The sequence below is a fragment of the Nuphar pumila genome, chromosome 11 (assembly GCF_984573655.1).
Source record: "Nuphar pumila chromosome 11, dmNupPumi1.hap1.1, whole genome shotgun sequence".
Lineage (NCBI taxonomy): Eukaryota > Viridiplantae > Streptophyta > Magnoliopsida > Nymphaeales > Nymphaeaceae > Nuphar > Nuphar pumila.
Genome location: NC_143259.1, coordinates 94,631,124 through 94,651,880, shown reverse-complemented (window position 1 = coordinate 94,651,880; position 20,757 = coordinate 94,631,124). Strand labels below are relative to the sequence as shown.

Genomic DNA, 20,757 nt, shown 5'->3' with positions numbered 1-20,757 from the left:
GGAACAAAAAATGAGGTATTTTAAACGAACACAATCATAAACCCCACAAGAGGATACACAATAAGGAACAATACAAAAATAAATATTTTTGATCAAATGAAATGAGTGTGTAGAAGCATATGCAAAATATAGTTTTACACTACACATATCTATAGTCCATCATGAAAAACCATGTACAACTAGAAGGGCCATGAACATTGAACATTTTATCTTAGTGGTGACCTTGTCATGCATGATTTTATTTTTTGTCTTTTTTATTCTTGCAAGTTTATGTGCATATTCACTTAATTTTTTTTATGACACTTAATCAAAGCATAATGAAATTACTGAACAATCCACGCTCAACCTTGCAGTCTTCAGAATCCTCTATTAACTTTCTCTGACCATAACAAGAGAGGTTGCGGTGGGGTGTGTGCTTTAAACAGCATGTTCATTTAAAAAAATAGAATGTCATCATTCAATTTATAGTACCTAAAAAATCAAATTGAGGAAACCTTTTTAGAAATAATAGTGACTATCTGTGTGTTTATTGCTTACTCTAGTTGTGAGGTAATGAATTTTCTGTTTTCCTATATTTAGGAGGCTGCTGCGTATTCTCGCACTTGGAGGGGGCACTTGCAGAATATTTTGGGATATGCATGTTCTGTGTATTGTGTTTACAAAATGGTTAAGGTATGTTCATTGATCTAAATTTAGAATGGTGTACCTCCATGAACTTGGCTGACTAGTCATCCAATCTTGATAGACTAGTTAATCAGAATCTTCCCGAAGTAGCTTATGCCTCACAGAAAATTGAAAATAATTCATGTTAAATTGAAAATAATTTCAGAATGATGTTTTTCTAATTGCTCCAAGCAATTTAAACTGTCTTTTTAATTATTCATGCTGAACACTCAATTTGTTGAACTGTAATATCTTTTCTTTTGGTGCTATGTTGTGAAACATCTATTGTATCTTCTGATGAAAGTATGAACCAGAGTTATCTGAAACACCAAAGAAAGTAGGGAAGCACAAATTATTTTTTTGGAAGCGCGCTTCCCCCTTTTTTTCATTTTTTTTTGTATTTTTATTTTTATTTTTTATTTTTTCTCTTTTTTCGCTTCCCCCTCGCTTCCGGTTCGCTTTCTAGGTCGCTTTCGTGACGATTCCTGATTTGCTTCTAAGTCATCCTGTGCTTCCCGCTTCCTAAAATTTTGAAAGTGCCTCGCTTCCTGCTTTGGCTTCCCGTATCGCTTTCTGCTCCCGCTTCCTCGATTGGCAACTTTGGTATGAACCAAGAGTAGCAAACACTATATCATGCATATGTTATGAACTGGAAATTTGGCCAGTTTAGAATTTTAGTTTCAAAACCATGATCACACACCCACATTTGAATATGGAAAGTGAAGGGAGCTAGAGGATTTTCAGAGGAAGGAATTTGGGTTTCATAGTTGCCAATCAAGGAACTCGAATTACCTTAGGAAATAAGTGAGACTTCTTTCTGTTTTCATATTTTGCAAATTTTAAGTAACTAGAGTCCTCTTCTATATTTCAGCTCTTCAACTGCCTTTTGACAACCTTGGTTCCAAGTTTATGACCTGTCTTTTATCATATGCTTTGAACCTGCACTCACTGAGGTAGACCTACCTATCTTATCACAGTACTGAAGGTCAAACCAAGGTTGCCAAACTAGAAAGGAGAAGCGGGAAACGATACGGGAAGTGGAAAAGTGCAAGCAAGAAGTGAGACATTTCAAAATTTATAGGAAGTGAAGCACACTATCAATTTGAAAGCGAAATAGAAATAAAAAATAAAGCAATATGGTAACTGAATAGGAATCAAACAAGAATCAAATAAAAACTAAAATAAAATTGATTATTCTTATATTTCATGATTTTTCAGTAAAAGAGTTAAATTTTTGTTAAAATCTAACAACGATGGTTACCAATTTAGAGAAAGTACATAGGAAGTGAGTGGAAGCGTGAGAAGAAATACATGAAAAACAAGAAAAGAAATGTGAGAAAAGCATATAGGAAGCATAAAGCATGCGTGGAAGCATCAAAGAAGCGTGGGGGAATCAAGATTCCTATGAAGTTTCGGAAGCAAGGAGTATCGTGCTTCGGAAGCGAGTTTCTAAGAAGCACGCTTTCCACCTACCTAAGAAGCTTCTAGTAACTCTGGGTCAAACCTACTTTGGCACAATTAATTAAAACAAGCATGCATGTAAATCTTGAGTAAAAAGGATTGAACAAAGTCACTGTGTGCATTTTATGCTAAGCTTAGCTAGGTAAACATGATATCATCTCCAGTGCCCCAGTAATGGGATAAATAGCTGTGTAGTTCTTAAGCCACCAGTATCTTATTACTTGTATAATTTACTTCAAGTCTTGCCAAGTAAGATCATTGACCAAGTCATCTTGAGCAACAGTCATGGAGTTCTTCACTATATCAAGTGATTTTGATATTCATAAAATGCATCAGGTGGTCATGTAACTGGTGTTATGCAACATAACATGTGGCTGGACCAGACTATGGAAATAGGTGGACAAAAGTCAGCCCCCATGATCAATGAAGATCATTTGTTTCTTTTTTTTTCTTTTTTGAGTTCTTTCTTCCTAGATGCATTTATTAGCTAAGAAGCAAACACAAGTCCTGATATGCATAAATATGTTTTAAAATGTTGACGTGTAAAAGCAACTTTATCTTTTAAGATAACAATTATAAGGACATCAATTTGTATAGTCATGATATAATTGTATGTTAGTTTGACTTCTTTCTTGTTAGAGGTTGAAAAACTATATCTTTAGTAAAAAGGTCAGCAAATCAGAGATATATGAAATAGTCACAATTTTTTATTTAATAAATTACAAGACAATTGATATGCCTTTCCTCTTCTAGGTCTAAAAAGGAAATTTTGTGGAAAAATCAGGAACGACAAGGTCTCAACCATCAAATTACAAAGATAGCAAAGTTCAAAAGAAAAACATGAAGTATTCAATAAAATGTATAATGGAAGAGACAATGTTGTAATTATCGTATTGGAACCCGTATCGGAAGGGCTGATGATACGGGTGTATCATACCATATCGTAAGATGCAAAAAAAAATCATATTTTAAAAATCACAAAAAATAAAAAATAGTAAAATACACAAAAAATTAGATTTTTTTTCAAAAACAATCATAGAATAAAATAGAAAAAAAAGAAATCAAATTTAAGCATTATGAACAATCAAGCATACACATGTACTACTATAACATGTGAAACGATATCGTAACAAACTAACAACTAACAAAAACAAAAGGTTTACTATTAAAGAGTCACATTAGATGACAAACAAAAGAAAATGGTTTTGAGTAAACAAATTAATGAATTATAAAAATCACATAATACAAAAAGTAAACAAAATTTAAAACAACTGAATATATTATCATATCACATTAAAGATTCAAGGGGTTATATCATATCGCATGGACCAGCGATACCGCGTACGATAGGATACAATACTGATAACACTAGGAAGAGGCCCAGGTCTGCCATTTACAAACTAGTGCAAGAGAAGTCCACACCAAGCTACTTGGTAGTGATCCAAGTGCAAAGGTTCTCCTTGTCCGAGGTTAGTGATGCATAAAGAGTTCTGGAGTCCATGTATATAATCTAAGTTTTTTGTTTTTACTTTTGGTGAAGCTGTTGTAGATATGGAAAAATTGTTAAGATTAATGTAATATATATATATATATATATATATATATATATATATATATATATATGGGAGACAAGTCAAACTAGCTTTGACTTGTGGGAGCTAGTCAAACTAGCTTGACTTGCTCCCCAACAGCTAGAATTCTAGCCGTTGGGAGCTCTCTCCCACATATGAGACTTGCCCTCTTTTTCACTCCTTCTTTCCTTCTTTTTCTCAATCTTTATCTATAAATATGGGTGGGTGTGTGCCTTTGCAAGGTGAGAGAGTGATGGGTAGTATTAGGGTTGTGTATTATTTTTCGTTGAGTGCATTGTAGTGAGGCTTGAATGTAATTTTTTTGTATTTCTTTTAATATCCATTATTAATAAAATTATTCATCTACATTTTGATATGTGTCTTTTAATTCTTAAGTTTGTTGTTTAAAATGTATAATGTTTCGAGTCTTGGAGATCATCATGGAGTGCATTGGAATCCGCACCATTTCGTGACAAAAATCCCATATGCAAGACATCAACCAGTGGATTCATCATACTAGTATGAAGCATATATTTGAAAATTGGACAGTGATTTATTCTAGTGTCTTCTTTGGTGTCTCATGTGATAGTTGATTAAACTCTGACAATGATGATGTTAGAGACTCAGATACTCACTTGAAAATAAACATTTCGGTCTATTTTGCAATCTTTGAAGGCATTGCACAAAAGGTATCTTCATGTTATCACTAATATTTTGACTATAGAGCATGATCAGGCCTTCCTCTTATATATCATGAAATTTTGAGGTTAAGAAAGATTAGAATAAACTGAGAGTAAAATTTCTAAGAAGTGGCAAAGAAACAGGAAAACAGAAAGGATACATGGAAACTCTTGCAAAAGGTTGATGATCATATTTCAGTTGTTAGCACTATTTATGCTGAGGTGACAGATGTGAAGGCAGAATTGAAGAAAAAGCACTCTTGCCTTCATTTACTTTTTTTTTTTTTTTATTGAGGTACTTAGAACTTCCTTAGCTTTCTACACTGATTATTTGGATCTTATGATTATCTGAGTTATATCGTTAAATTCATTTCATATTATGCGCATGAAAGGGGACCTTAACTTGGCTCTAGCTTTAAAATGCTGATACCTAGTAACAGCTATAAGCCTATGCCAGATTGTTGAAATGTTCATTATATTTAATGTAGTTGGGTTCTTATTTCTCTTCATAATCAATGTTTCTTTGTTTGATATCTATGTTGGTTTGCCTAGAAGGGCTCCTTTCCTGGCAGTGCTCTATTTTAAAAATGGAAACTGTATAATAACTCCTATTTTGGAAACACTCCTTTCATAAATCTGGATATTATTGATGTCTCCTTTCTGATATTACTGAGGTTTTAATTATTCAAATTTAATGTCCCAGAGTTGTAATTTCTTCTCTTTTCTTCCCATTCTTGCAGTCTCTTCAAAGTGTGGTTTTCAAAGAGGTATGTGTGCCTGTTTGTTGATCTTTTTCTCATATATATGCTTAATTCATTTGTAAAGTTCCCTTTCAAGGAATCTCATGAGTGTGAAAATGACTTTTTGCTATACAATTTATTTTCTTCTAAATAAATGGTAATAAACATTTGATGATGTCCTTTGTTTACCTTACTAGGCTGGCTCCGTCGATCCAGTGACATTGACAATCAGCATATTTTTGCAGTTTTTTGATATTGGTATAAATGCTGCAATTTTATCTCAGGTTCATGTCTCCTAAACTGCTTACCCTTTGGTTTCACATGTTCAAACTTGTAAAATGTATTCCTGTTACTTTCACTTAGTCTTTTTAGTCTGCTTCATGTCTTCTATGGAAATCTTTTCTGTGAACATTTTAATTTCTTTTTAGTAAAGCTTATGAGGTGGCTAACTTCTTCCATTATGAGAACATAATCTAGAAGCAGAAAAAAATATCATTTTATTGAGTAGGTGAAATGTAACAGAGCAAAATATGTACACTTAAAAAAAGAAAAAGAAAAAGAAAATGAAGAAACGCGACACTCCTGGCAGATAAAATATTACATAAGCATGAAACAAGAAAGACACCCTCAAATGGAAAGAAATAAACAAGTAAAGCATGAAGTATGAAATTACTCTTTCGCGGTCTTGCCCCTATTCCACTAACCCCATTCAAGGTCTGTAGTCATCAACAGAAAGCATCAGACATTTGGAGAAGTAATGACTGAAGGCATGCTGTCTGAAGGAATCAACATTTTAATTTAGAGAAACAACATATGGAAGCAATATGGTTCTAATCAATAACTCTCGGCATAATGGGAAATTTGTTCTGTTTGAAACTCGAGGTTTGTTGCTTTCTCAGTAATGTTCCAATTGGTACATCTGATCCAAGAGATGTGGCCCTCTATGTCACCTGGGTACGGACACGGGTACGGGTACAGATGGTACAACATGACAATTCCAAAAAAGGTGGGTACGGGGACACAACTATATATATATATGTATATATATTGTTTGGACTTTGACATAGGTCTAGTTCCGATCTGGGTCAGCTTTGACACAGGTCTGATTTAGACCTAGGTTGAAACATATCCAGATCTGGTCTTGTAAAATCCATTGGGAAAAAAATCTTTTGGGTCGGACCCGGGTCGGGTCCGGACCCGACCCGGATCCAAACTGGGTCATCTACACCCCTCGCATGCCTTTAAATAGGCATGAGAGGGGGGAACTTGTGGATGCTAAAATTCAAGTGTGATGGGAACTTGTGGATGCTAACTTTTTATATTTCCTTTGTTGCCATCTTTGGAGTGGGCTATCTACGTTGAATTATTTCCAAAATGTGCCCTCCTTGTGTTTTGCTGTCAGCTAATGGTAGTCTAGTTCACTACTGATCTCTTCCTCAAAACTTTGTGTGCAGTATGTTTCTTTGGTATTCATTGGAATGCTTGTTGTGATTTCCATCCGTGGCTTCCTCACAAATTTAATGAAGGTACGTCCCAGTAGGCACATGCACACAAGTACCTGCATCAGTCTTTGATACCAAGTTACCAACAGTAGCACCAATATTTGGTACTAATGAATAAATACATTGTAGATTAGATTTTCAAATGCATCAGATTCTGAATTTTGTGTTTATTATGGTTATTTATCACAAACCATGCTCTAAAACTAGTCTGGGTTTTATGGTAGTTTTATGATGACATACATTGATAGACTGGGTTGCATCAGCATGCCATCGTAAAAAGTAATAACAATCATAATAACAATAATTAACATGTAGACTCAGCGCATTTTCTATAATGGAGCATTTGACATAGAGTGATATGGCATGACCTATTAAAACTCCAGATGGATTCATGTTGAACATTACTTTCTTCTTGGCTGCCAGAGTTCTGTACTTCAATATTGTCTTTTGCTATATCATATTGGATGGATCTGCTGGGAATTGTAATTTGGCCAAAGGCTAGTATACATCGTGGGCTGTGGTCCACCTTTGTGTTGCAATGATTGGAGTCTTCATATTCATCTTGTTGAAACACCACATGCCTTGAGACGGTGGCACATTGTGTTTCTGGAGTGAAACATCTGTAACATTTATATTCTTCGTCGTAACCAATGAACCTGCAAACTTGAGCCTTGGAATAAAACATTTCATAATGAATCATCTGCATAATCAAAGTATTTTGAACCAAAAACCTGTTAAAATGTATACTCAAAAACATTATTGCAAGTATAAATATATATACTTATATACATAGAGATACGTATACATATGTTATATGTATACGTATCTCTATATATAAGTATATATATTTATACATTTTTCTCTTTTTACCCGAAAAGGGTATTTTAGTCCTTTTACATTCTTGCGCATATTCCATTTGGAATATGCTGTAATTTTTTCCTTTATTTTTTAATTCCTTTTATTTTTATTTTTTTCCTTTTTGTATTTCCAAAAAGATGCATTGGTGGTCTCCCCAATAGAGTCGTTGGGGAGCCCCCAACGGTCACAATTGTGACCGTTGGGAGCTCCCCAACGACTCCTTTGGGGAGCCCCCTCTTGCACCTCTCCTTTCTTTTATAAATAGGGGTGTTCCCCCTTGTTGTAAAATAAGCTTGAGAGTCTCAAGCATTTGCTTTTATTTATGAAATACATGCATTATTGCATGTTTATTATTTATACGCTTTTCGCGTATTTTGTTCAAGTATTGTGAGAGTGCTTTCGTGCACTTCTTTTATAAAGTATTTGTGCTTGTATGCGTATTGTGTCTTCGTAGACAATTTCACATGGTATCAGAGCTCGGTTGGTGATTGAAGATCGTGGGATCCTCCTTTGTTCGAGTGCCTCGAAAACCGTGCCTTCAGATCTTTAGAGATTGAAGTGGTGGATCTTGCTTCTCAAATATTTTAGAAGGATCTTATGCAAACTAGAAGTTGAAACATTGTATTGGTATGCCTTTTTTCTTCTTCTCTTTACGCCTTAATGGGTGAGAAAGAGTCTCACTTTGCCCTTGGCTTCAAGTTGAATGGGTCCAACTATCATATTTGGGCCGGGAATATGGAGGCTCACATAAAAGGAAAAGGGTTGTGGGGTTATGTGCAAGGAACCATTCCGGAACCGGAACCCAAGATAACCGTAATGGACGGAAGTAAAATCAAGATTCTTGAGGGAGAGGAAAGGATCAAAGCTCTTGAAGAATACTCCAAGAAGCACGACGAATGGGAAATGAAGAACTTCAAGATTCTTTCTTGGTTCTTCGCATCCGTCGAAACAAAGAGTAATGCCAACATTATCAAATTCAAAAAAGCATCCGAAGCTTGGCATTATCTCGAGAAAATGTATACATCAAGAGATCTATCCCATAAGTATTACCTTCAAAAGAAGGCCCTCTCCCTTACTCAAGGTGAAATGTCTATTAGGGAATATTTTGCTGATCTTTCCTCTATTTGGGATGAGCTCTCTATGCTTGAACCAAAATGGAGTGGAGAGGCAATTGAACTCCGCCACAAGCAACTTGAGGAAGATCGTTTCTTCAATTTTTTGAATGGGTTAAGACCGGAATTTGAGCAAATAAGGTCATCACTTTTATCCTCATTTACTCCTCCCTCCCTTGAAGATGTTCTCACCAAATTAAGTGGTGAGGAGACTCGTATGAGTCTATGTAAACAAGGACCAAGTGTTCTTATGGTTCCTTGTAATCATGAAGAAAACAATGAGGTTAATGGCGTATCAAGACCCGGAAATAATGTAAAGACCTATCGTCCTCCTTATTTTAAATTCCAAAATCAAGGAGGAGATAGTGGACAAAGAGAAAAGAGGGACTATAGCAAGACTATATGTCATTTTTGTAAAGAACCGGGGCATATCAAGCCCATATGTCCCAAATGGAAGAAGCTTCTCGCTATGGCCACCACCGGTGCACCACAAAAGGAAGATGCATCATCAAGTGGGTCACTCTCGTTGAACCAAATAATGGAAGCCCTTCAACCTCTTCTTAAGGGAGCTACATCCGGTGCCGCCGTGTCTACTTCTTCCACTCCAGGTAAAGTCTCTTGGCTTTTGGACTCAGGTGCATCTTTTCATATGTCCCCAAACATGTTTTCACTTTCCGATTATTCAAAAAATGTTTCTCCATCTTTTGTTTCCACTGCGGATGGAACCTCTCTTGAAATTAAAGGAATAGGTAATTTTGAAACTCAAGATTTTTTTATTCCAAAAATTAGATTTATACCTAAACTTAACTTAAATCTTCTTTCTGTTTCTCAACTCTCAGACCATGGTTGTGATATTAAATTTTCATGTAATAAATGTTTAATATAGGATCGCCTGTCCGGGAAATTGATTGGGGAAGGCTTTAAAAAAGGCGATTTATACTATATGGAATCTCTTCAAGTTCCAAAATCTTTTTGTAATGTTGCCCGAAACAAAAATATAAATGTGTGGCACAAAAGACTTGGTCATCCTAATATCACCAAGTTATCTTATTTGCATTTTGCAAAGGACCTATGTAAAAGTTCTTTTTCTTGTAATGACTGTATTCTCGGAAAAATGCAAAGTTTACCTTTTGAGCAAAGAACTATGTTCTCATCTAAACCCTTTGAAATTGTTCATTCCGATGTTTGGGGACCCGCACCTGTTGTCTCAAAAGGAGGCTTTTTTTATTATGTTATTTTTGTGGATGACTCTAGATATTCATGTATCTTTTTTCTTAAATTCAAACATGAAGTTTTTTCGTGCTTTAGAACCTTCCATTCAATGATCAAGAATCAATTTAACAGTAACATAAAGATTTTTAGAAGTGATTCTGGAGGAGAATATCTTTCCAACCAATTTAAAATATATCTTGAAGATCACAGAATCATTCACCAAAGATCTTGTCCTAAAACCCCTCAACAGAATGGGTTGGCCGAAAGAAAACATAGGCATATCATTGAGACCACTAGAACCCTTCTTATTTCCCAAAACATCCCTAAAAATTTTTGGGCTGAAGCAGCTCTTGCTTCTGTTTATCTGATAAATCGCTTTCCTTCTAGAATATTAGGAAAAATTTCCCCTTTTGAGATTTTATATAAACTCGAACCGGATTATAATAGGTTACGAGTCTTCGGGTGTAAGTGTTTCATACTTACGGATAAGAATGACAAACTCTCTCCCAAAGCTATCCCCTGCACTTTTCTTGGATATTCTGAAACTCAAAAGGGATTTCGGTGTTATGATCTTCGAGAAGATAAGTTATATGTCTCTAGAAATGTAATTTTTTTGGAAAATGAAAGTGGATTTGAAAAAAATGTTTCTCAACAAGAAAATTTTGATTATTCCTTCCTTTTTGACTTATTGTCTAGTAATGATGATACATCTAGTGATGATGATGTATCATCAAATCATGATGAGGACATTGAGGGTGATGTCGAAGAGCATAACCAACAAGAAGGTAGCATTTCAAGTGATCCAATAACATACTCACATAGAAACCAAGACACCTTTAGAAGTGCTATTGATCAATATAGTGAACTTCTTCCTGTTCTCGATCACCGAAGATCTGAGAGGAATAGGAGACCTCCCACTCGTTTTGTCTCCTTTGATTCCTTTTCACCCCGATATAGGGCTTGTCTTAGTGCCATTCATTCTTATTTTGAACCAAGAAATTTTGAAGAAGCAAAAAAATGTATAGAATGGCAAGAAGCTATGCAAAATGAACTTAATGCTCTTAAAAGGGCTGAAACTTAGGATTTCCAAACTCTACCCATAGGAAAGAAAGCTATAGGTTGTCGATGGGTTTTTAAGGTTAAAACTAAGAGCGACGGATCCCTTGAAAGGTATAAGGCTCGCTTAGTTGCAAAAGGGTATGGGCAAGAGTACGGAATTGATTATGAAGAAACTTTTGCTCCTGTAGCCCGAATGGTTACAGTTAGATGTCTTATCACTATTGCATCTATTAAAAATTGGAATATTTTTCAAATGGATATAAAAAATGCCTTTTTAAATGGTGATCTTAATGAAGAAGTATATATGGATGCTCCACCAGGCATGGAGATCCCTAAAGATAAAGTTCTTCGTCTTCGAAAGGCTCTTTATGGTTTGAAACAGGCCCCCAAAGCCTGGTATGACAGATTTACCAGTGTAATGCTGAAAAATAGTTTCTCCTCATGTTATACTGACACTGCTCTATTTACTAGAAAATCTAAGGCAGGGATTGTAATATTATTACTATATGTTGATGACATGTTAATTACAGGTGATGATGTTCAAGGAGTCAAGGGTATTAAGTCCGTCTTGACTTCGAAATTTGAGATGTCAGACTTGGGTTTTCTGACATATTTTCTTGGAATTGAGGTTGCATATTCGCAACGTGGTTATTTTTATCTCAGTCTAAGCTTGCTTGTGAGATTATTGACAGATCAGGAATTTCTGATGACAAAGTATGTGAAACCCCTAAAGTTGTGGGAGCAAAAATGAAGATCGACGACAGTGTTCCTCTAATCGATCCTACTCCTTACAGACAGTTTGTAGGTTCTTTAATGTATCTCAGTATTACTCCACCCGATTTGTCACATGCTATACACATCGCCAGCCAGTTTCAGCATGCTCCTACAACCGTTCATATGAGTGTTGTGCTTCACATCATCAGATATTTGAAGGGAATGGTGAATAAGGGAGTATTCCTGTCCTCTTCTTCTGAATTAAAATTGCTTGCTTATACTGACTCAGATTGGGGAGGTGACCCTAGTAACCGTCACTCCACCACTGGTTTTTGTATCTTCTTAGGAGAATCTTTGATCTCGTGGCGATGTAAAAAGCAACAGAAGGTCTCCTTATCATCCACTGAAGCCGAATACAGAGCCATGACATCTACCACCATGAAAATAGTATGGATTCGACGTCTTTTGGAAGATATGTGAGTAGTTGTCAAAGAACCAACAAAGCTATGCTGTGACAATAAAAGTGCAATCTACATTGCCAAGAACCACACATTTCACGAGCGAACAAAGCATATAGAGATGGACTGCCATTATGTCAGGGAAGAATACTTGAAGAAGATCATTGATCTACCATACGTGACGTCTGAGTATCAACTTGCAGACTTCTTCACAAAAACTCTTTGTTCGCCTAGATTTCATTTCCTTCTTGACAAACTTGCGGTTATCACACCGTAAGTTTGAGGGGGGGTGTTAAAATGTATACTAAAAAAAATTATTGTAAGTATAAATATATATACTTATATACATAGAGATACGTATACATATGTTATATGTATACGTATCTCTATACATAAGTATATATATTTATACATTTTTCTCTTTTTACCCGAAAAGGGTATTTTAGTCCTTTTACATTCTTGCGCATATTCCATTTGGAATATGCTGTAATTTTTCCCTTTATTTTTTAATTCCTTTTATTTTTATTTTTTTCCTTTTTGTATTTCCAAAAAGGTGCATTGGGGGTCTCCCCAATAGAGTAACGGTCACAATTGTGACCGTTGGGAGCTCCCCAACGACTCCTTTGGGGAGCCCCCTCTTGCACCTCTCCTTTCTTGTATAAATAGGGGTGTTCCCCCTTGTTGTAAAATAAGCTTGAGAGTCTCAAGCATTTGCTTTTATTTATGAAATACATGCATTATTGCATGTTTATTATTTATACGCTTTTCGCGTATTTTGTTCAAGTATTGTGAGAGTGCTTTCGTGCACTTCTTTTATAAAGTATTTGTGCTTGTATGCGTATTGTCTTTTCGTAGACAATTTCACAAAACCCACAACAAAGAATTACGCAAATGTCTAACAGGTAAAATATTGTGTGGTTTCACTTTGGTCATCTAAGGTCTATGTAGTCAAAAGCGCTAGGCGGCGCCTAGTCGGTAGACCCTTAAAAAGACTAGTTGAAGACTCGACGGGACTAGTCAGTACCAAGGTTGTAAGTAGCGTGTTATACGTATCAGTAGGGCAAATAGTAACACTATATCGTATTGTATCGTAAACATATCATAAATTTCTAATAAAATATTCAAAAAATCTAAAAAATCCCAAAAATAAGAAAAAACAGAAAAAAATAAAAAAAATATCACATGAAATAGTGATGAATTGCAGAAAATACAACTATAAAATCACATATGAAGCATTTATGTCTTTATAAGCTGCATAAGACATCATCAAACATCAACTAATATAGAATCATAGATAATATTGCATGCAAAATATTAAATATCTTGCAATTAAGAACATATCACAAGACTCATACTTTCATATCACCAAACAAAAACAAAATAACCAAGTTTATGAATAATTAAGAGTTAGATAACCAAGTTTTTTAATAAATCATGATAAATCAATAATCATAATCATCAATATCTTATTCTTCTCCTCCTCCTTGGACATCCACATCGTCTCCAAGATATGTAGAGTCTTCATCATCTACCTCTTGTGCTCCTTCCATGTTAATCCACTGAATGTCTTATTCATTCAAAAGAGTCAGCTTTAGCTTCAATCCATGCATCCAATTCATAAAAATGTTGCAAACTAATGGGATCAAATTGTTCTTTGTGCTTTCTTGTTGATACCTTTTGGATTTTCCTAAAAAGATGACAAAAAAATTAAAATTAGTTGAGTTTTGAATGCAAATGACAAATAAATTTTATAATTTTATATACCTTTGCCTCAGTCGTAAGTTGTAGCGAACGTGGACGAAGTCATTGAGCCTTTTCTGCTTCAATCTATTTCTTCTTTTGGTGTGAATTTGCTCAAAGATACTCCAGTTTCTCTCGCATCTACTTGCACTATATGTTTGGCTAAGGATGTGAATGACAAAAGCTCTTAAATTTAGAACATTACTTTCAAACTTGGCTCACCATATGTCTAAAAAAACAAGAAAATGAGAAATCAATAAGACAATAACAAATACAATCATACAAAACATCATAACTAAATAATAATTTAAAATTAAAATTGAAATAGGCAAAATAAATTGCTTGGACGCATCGTGACACAGTTTCACACTGCTACAGGTCTCCCTATATCATACAATGCATTATCATAAGTTTTCATTTCCTTATGAATTTGATCTTGAATGTTATATTAAGGGTTCAACCTTTCGATGCAATCCAAAAGTCCCTTGTTGACTTTCGTGTCCATTTTAAACGTAGAGGAGTATCTAAATGCAAAATTTAAATAATATGCTACAATATCAAGATGTTGATGAAGTTGCCTAGTCTACCTATGATTAATGATGTTCCAGATAGGTATGCACAATTTTTTTCTTCTCCATATTATCTCTAATGGCCTCTTTTGCCTTATCCATGGCCTTATAGAGATAACCCATAACTAGTTTGTCTTAACTGTCAACCAATTGAAGCACCTTTACCAAAGGTATAGTTATTCTCAACAACTTGATGCATGAATCCCATAATTCACTTCTGAATACAATATCTATAATTTCTTTGGGCTTTCTTTTTTGTGTATGGGGATATGTATTTCACTCATCTATTGAAAACATTTTTTTAGTGTAGTTCTATTCTTTACTAGACTTTGCACTATCAAAACATTTGTAGCAAATCTAGTAACTGCACTACCAGTGTACTTTCTCATTAGGCTTAAAACTTCATGCATGATTATAAATGAATTTAGTATTTTCTTGGTAGCATTCAACTGTCTAATATACCTTATCTATGCTATCAATGTCCTCAAGCATGAGGTCTATGCAATGGGCAACACACGGGGTCCAAAAGAATGACCCAAAGTTTTCTGCCAAATCTTTAGTTTTTGCCCTATAATTTGTTGCATTATCAGTAATGAACTGTACGATGTTTTGAGGCTAAACCTCTTTCACAACTTGGTAAAAAACCCTCAGCAATACATCTGTTGTGGGTGTGTCAGTCAGACAAATCAATTGATTTAAAAAACATGGTTCCTTTGGCACAATAGACAAGAAAATTTATCAAGGTCCTTGACCTTTTGTCTGTCCACCCATTTGCCATGATGCTACACCCAGTTTCTCTCTATGTCTGTCTCATCTCATCACAATATGCTTTCACTTTTTTCACATTAGCATCTAAAATTTTTCTTTCAAAGCATAATATTAAGACATTTTATATTCAGGCCCGATACTGGCTATGACATCTGCCATGGCTTGAAAATAAAAGAAATTTGCCATATTTAAAGTAATGCAGGCATTATAGAACCATCTCCTAAGTTTGACATCTGCCTGCTCGACTAAATGTTGAGGAATCATCACAGTATGAATGTCAGGATGCACCCTAAGGGTAGTCCTAGGAGGGAAAAAAACTCCTAATAGAGCCTCTAGCTCTACTTCCTAGTCTTCCTCTCAAAGAACTCCCTTTTCTTTTTGTTCCTGTGACGGTAGCCGCAACACTAGTACTGGCACCAACTATATCTTTTTCCTTTGCTGTAAAACTTCTTACTTCTGATCCTATGTTATTGGTTGTAAGATTAGAAGGAGCTCATCTTCATAATACATATCCTCCCAAGTTTTTGCATACCCCATTTCTGCCTCATTCATCTCTTTCTTGTCTTTTTCCTCTCAAATCATCAAGTAATTGCTGGCATTGCCATTTTACGACATCTGACAATTTCCTTGACATGCATGCTTGCACATTACGATGTGTCCTGGCTAAATGATGCTTAAACAGAGAGATACCACCCGAAAAACTATTTTGGCAATACTTGCATTTGATTTTTAATCGGTTTTCACTCATTACTCGAGTGCACCATTGTCATGGTAGATCTTCTTATGCCATCTTCCCCCCAAAACACTCAATAACAAGAAATAGAGATTTTTTACCTTAATCCACTTTTCTTAGTGAAAAATGGATGAAAATGCTCTTACTTAAGAAAATCGCAAAAGCCCTCTCCCTTGCACGCAAATCAACCCCCAAATCGATCTCACGACTCCTAGGGTGCGTGGGTGAGTTTCCTTCTAACAGTATCTAGAGAAATGGATAAGTCGGCCCTTAAGAGACTTTTAAAATCCAAAACTTAAAAATCGAGTTTCGGGTTCTTTTAAAGTGTGCCAAACATGTATTGTACGATACGACCCGTTTTCATGATTTCTTAGAACAAATCACACAAACACATGCACATACATATAATTATATATACAAAAAAGTAACAATTTATATATATATATATATATATATATATATATGATAATTAAACTGCCCTTGTGCCTAGGCGGAGGCAGTTTAGTCGCCAACTAGGCGCCATAGTCGGTGCCTAGTCGGCAAAATTGGTACCTTTTAAGGTACCCACCTAGGAATTGCAAAGCCTAGGCGTTTTACTTAGCCTAGACCAACTAGGCAGACTAGTTAGTGCTTAGTCAGGGCTTTTGACTACAAAGTCTAAAGTTGATGAAGGCATTTGATTTATGAGATATACCGCTATATAGAATGCCTCCATCCATAGGTCCTTTCTTATACCAACCTCAATTATCATGGTTAGGGCTTTTTCTTGATATAGTAGTGTTTTCTTTGGGTCACACGATTCTGAGCTGGCATCCTATGATAGGCACTTCACACACAATTACATTATTACATAGATAGTAGTCACTAGATACACATTCTCCACCACTATCACTACAAATTGCCAAGATTTTTTGAAAGAATTGTTTTTCAACATGCAATTTGAGTTTTTTGAATGTACTTAAGATTTGGCCCTCCTTTTAAGAAAAAGGCCCAAGTAACTTTTATAATCAAATACAAAAATGACATAATATTGTGATTTAGACATGGATTAATTGAAGCCAGCCCCCGACATCAAAGCAAGTCACCTTGTTGGTTCCCATTCTCAACATTATCCCCATGGTCATTCCTTCGGTTATCCCTTCGATTGTTATTGTTGTTATGGTCATTTTTTAATGCTCTTCCCTGAAATGTCGTATTGTGCCTATCGATCTCAGCAAGCCTCTCGACAGCAGCTAGTGCTGTAAAGAGAGTTGGAGGGTCCTTCCAATTCAACTCAATAGTGGCCCACCCCTACAATCCATGCATGAAGTGGAACAACCGGTATACATCGCTCATGTCCTTGATGTCTAACATCTTTGAGGTGAAAGCATTGACATAATCATGAATTGACCTCATCTGCTTCAATGATAGTATCTTGCTGCGAGCCATTCTTTCCTCATTTTTGGGCTAAAAATAGCTACAGAGTTCTCCCTTGAGGTCCTCTCATGAATCTGCCACAACCAATCCACACCTAACATCGCCTAGGCGATGTCTCCACCAAAGTATAGTGTCATCCACAAGGTACATTGTTGCGATGTGCAAGATATCTGTATTGTCCATGATACCTGCAATCTCAAGGTATTGATCCATTAATTTAGTAAAATTCTTGAGATCTCTCGAGTTATGAGTGTCCTTATACTTTGCAGGCTCGGACAACTTGATACGCGGCCTTTCCCCATGTGTCACACCTCCTCCAGTTGAGACAGTTCTAACTGTCGCTCTAGCTGGTCATTCTTTTTGTAGACCTCGACTATAGTGTTGAATCTCTCTAGCAGATCTTCGAATTTGGTTATTAGACTATCCACAGAGTCCTCCACTCCTTCCACTGCAGACTTGATCTCGTGATCAAGCACCAGAAAATCAATGCTAGTATCGTTAACCAATTGCTCCACGTTGGTCACAGTATCCATCAGCTTGGCAACATTATTCACCAAAGTCGCCACACGGCCATCTGCCATGCACTCATCTTCTAACGTACCCTAACTCGTCTGAGCAAGGCTATTTTTCGTCTTCGAAGGCATTGTCAATCCCAACTTCAACAAGGCTCTAGTACCAACTTGTCATATGTTGAAAGCAAAGGCCTTCGTGACGTACCTTGATGTACCCCAACATCGGAACGACCTTTCAAGCATACATCAGAAATCAAGCTGATCGTCGCTCGTCAAGCACGTGAGCGCAGTTGCACAAGCATGTGCGAACAATCACATAAAGATAGCGAGAAGGCAAAGAGAATAGAAGAAGGCAAGAATGCAGACACTTCTATTAGCAAAAGTTAACGAGTACAGAGGGGTCCCAAATTCACCTTATAGCCAGGGGTTCTTAGGGCAAAGCCCTTCACAGGTACTGAAAAGTGCCAAGAGGTATTTACTTCAAGAAAACAAAATAGTGAAAAACATGACGATCTAGAACAATAAGATTAATACTACATAAAGTATTCATAAAACCAAAATGGTCAAGCCTACAATGCCAAATATTAACTTATTTATTCAGGACTTATACTCTAGACATAAGCACTAGACTTGTAGAAGAGACACCTAGAGATGCTGGCTGAGCTTCACGAACAATGTGTGGACTTTACTCCTCTCTTTGACGTACACCCATTTTGTGTGAAAGTCCTTAATTGAAATAAAAAGTTGACATTAGTTGGTTTGGTCTATTAATTGGGTAACAAAGATCAAATTTTGCTTAACAGACGAAACAAGAAGAGCATTAGGGAGATAAACTACACACAAGAATTAGTGATAATTAAGGTAGTTCTCATGCAATTAATGGTGTGGTTCCAAATCCAGTGACCATATTCCTTGAACCATGGTATGGAATGTCATGAATCATGGTACTTAAATCACCAATTAGGATATGACACTTAATGGGCACAGTCAACCCAGTTCCATGCATGGTCAACATTGTGTCGTTAACTTTATCTTTTTTTAATGATCTTATTTACTTATTTCATATTCACTTGAGTTCTTTTTCTTTTAAAATTTGTCATCAATTACATTGCATTTCAATTTCAATTTAGTTTCATTATTTGATGTCTAATTAATTATAGTGATTTAGAATCGTTATTTTACGCATACATGCAGACACATATGTTAAATCATATGTATTAATATATATATATATATATATATATATATATATATATATATATATATATATATATATATGTCACATGGGTGCAGGTACGGGTACGTGTGCAACATGGGTACGGGGCAATTTCAAAAATTTTGGACACGGGGACACAACTATATATATATATATGTATATATATATATATTTATATATATATATAACAATAATAAGACTCAGTCAAAGTTTTGCCCATTAGGGGACATGGCTATATATATATTAAAAAATATATATAAAAAGATTGATTTTTTTTAGTTTTGATACGTCTTTTGCCCTTAAAAATGGTCAAAAATAGACTCGGTCAAAGTTGACCGAGTCCAAAATGTGTACGGACTCAGCCCCGGTGTGTTGACCGAGTCCGACACTTGGTTAACTGTGTTCGCTTCATGTTCGAAGCCGCACCCGTGTTGGGGCGTGTCGACGGGGGTGCGTCGACCTTATAGCCTAGTCCGTGTGACTTATATATATATATATATTTATATATATATAACACTATAATACCTGATAGGGGTATTATAGTATTTTCACAGTTTTATTAAACAACTATTTTTTCTTTTTTTGTTTTGTTTATTTCATGCCAAATAGGGGCCCCACAATAGAGTCGTTGGGGGCTCCCAACGACTCTTTGAGAGCCCCCTTTTGGCCTCCTTTTTTGAACCCTTAGTGTGTGTATAAATAGGGGTGAAACCCCTTTGTATTTTTTAGTGAAGCCTTTGTGCTCTCTTTCAATAAAAGAGATTTTATATTTTTAGTTTGTGATTCTCTTAAGGCTTGTGTATGTATTGTCCCATAGTGGACTTGGCTATTATTTCCTTTGTGTATTTGTCCATTGTGAATGCTTGTAGCATTCTTTATCTTTCCGCATACTTCATTACATGGTATCAGAGTCATTCGGTTCATAGAAGCAAAGGCATTATATTTATCTTTTTACTCATTGTTTTTATTCTTCGCACACTTTGGTGGCATTATGGAATCCAAAATCGATGTATCCTTCAAGCTCAATGGAAAGAACTACATGATGTGGGCATCGGCAATGGAAAACAACCTCAAAGGTAAGAAACTTTGGGGTTATGTAATGGGTTCTATTCCGGAACCTCAATTAAAGCTCACCAAGATTGAAGGAGACCAAGAAAAGGCTCTTGAGAGATGCTCGTCTCAAAGCCATTGAAGACCATCAAAGGAAAGTTGAAGATTGGGAAAGCAATCACGCCAAGATTCTTGCTTGGTTCATGAACAATGTTGAACTCAAGGTATGTGCAAATATAGCTAAATTCCGTCGAGCCAATGAGGTTTGGTTCTTTATGAAAGGTATGTATACCGAAGAAGACCTTGCAAGAGCATATTTTTTGCAAGAAAAGATTAGAACCACCAAACAAGGTGATTCGAGTATACAAGATTACTATAATGCATTAAATCTACTATGAGATGAGTTGACTCTTTTAGAGCCCAAATGGGTTGCTATGGAGGATGTTGAACTAAGACAAAAACAAATGGAACAAGATCGATTATTTCAATTTTTGTTTGGGCTACGCACCGAATTTGAAAAAGTGAGGTCATCACTTCTCCATAGGTCCATTTTTCCTCCAATAGAAGATGCCATAGCCGAAATCACACAAGAGAAAACTAGGCTTGGCATGAGTAAGAATATTGATGAAGTGTTTGTCGTATCCAAACCCAGCAATAATGTCAAAACCTATAAACCACCCCACTTTGGAAAAACAAGGAAACTATAGTGGAGGAAGAAAGATG

The 20,757-nt window shown here is 35.8% G+C and overlaps 1 protein-coding gene across 4 annotated transcripts in view; it reads left to right on the top strand.

The window, feature by feature from the left end:
* LOC149822528 (GPCR-type G protein COLD1) overlaps positions 1-20,757 on the top strand; it is a 163,938-nt gene that overhangs the window by 108,620 nt on the left and 34,561 nt on the right. For all 4 annotated transcript variants that reach the window (XM_089981615.1, XM_089981612.1, XM_089981613.1 and 1 more), the window contains exons 8-11: positions 580-672; positions 5,116-5,142; positions 5,313-5,399; positions 6,570-6,641. In XM_089981615.1, the coding sequence (XP_089837741.1) occupies positions 580-672; positions 5,116-5,142; positions 5,313-5,399; positions 6,570-6,641 (279 nt within the window). The remainder of the gene's footprint in view (positions 1-579; positions 673-5,115; positions 5,143-5,312; positions 5,400-6,569; positions 6,642-20,757) is intronic.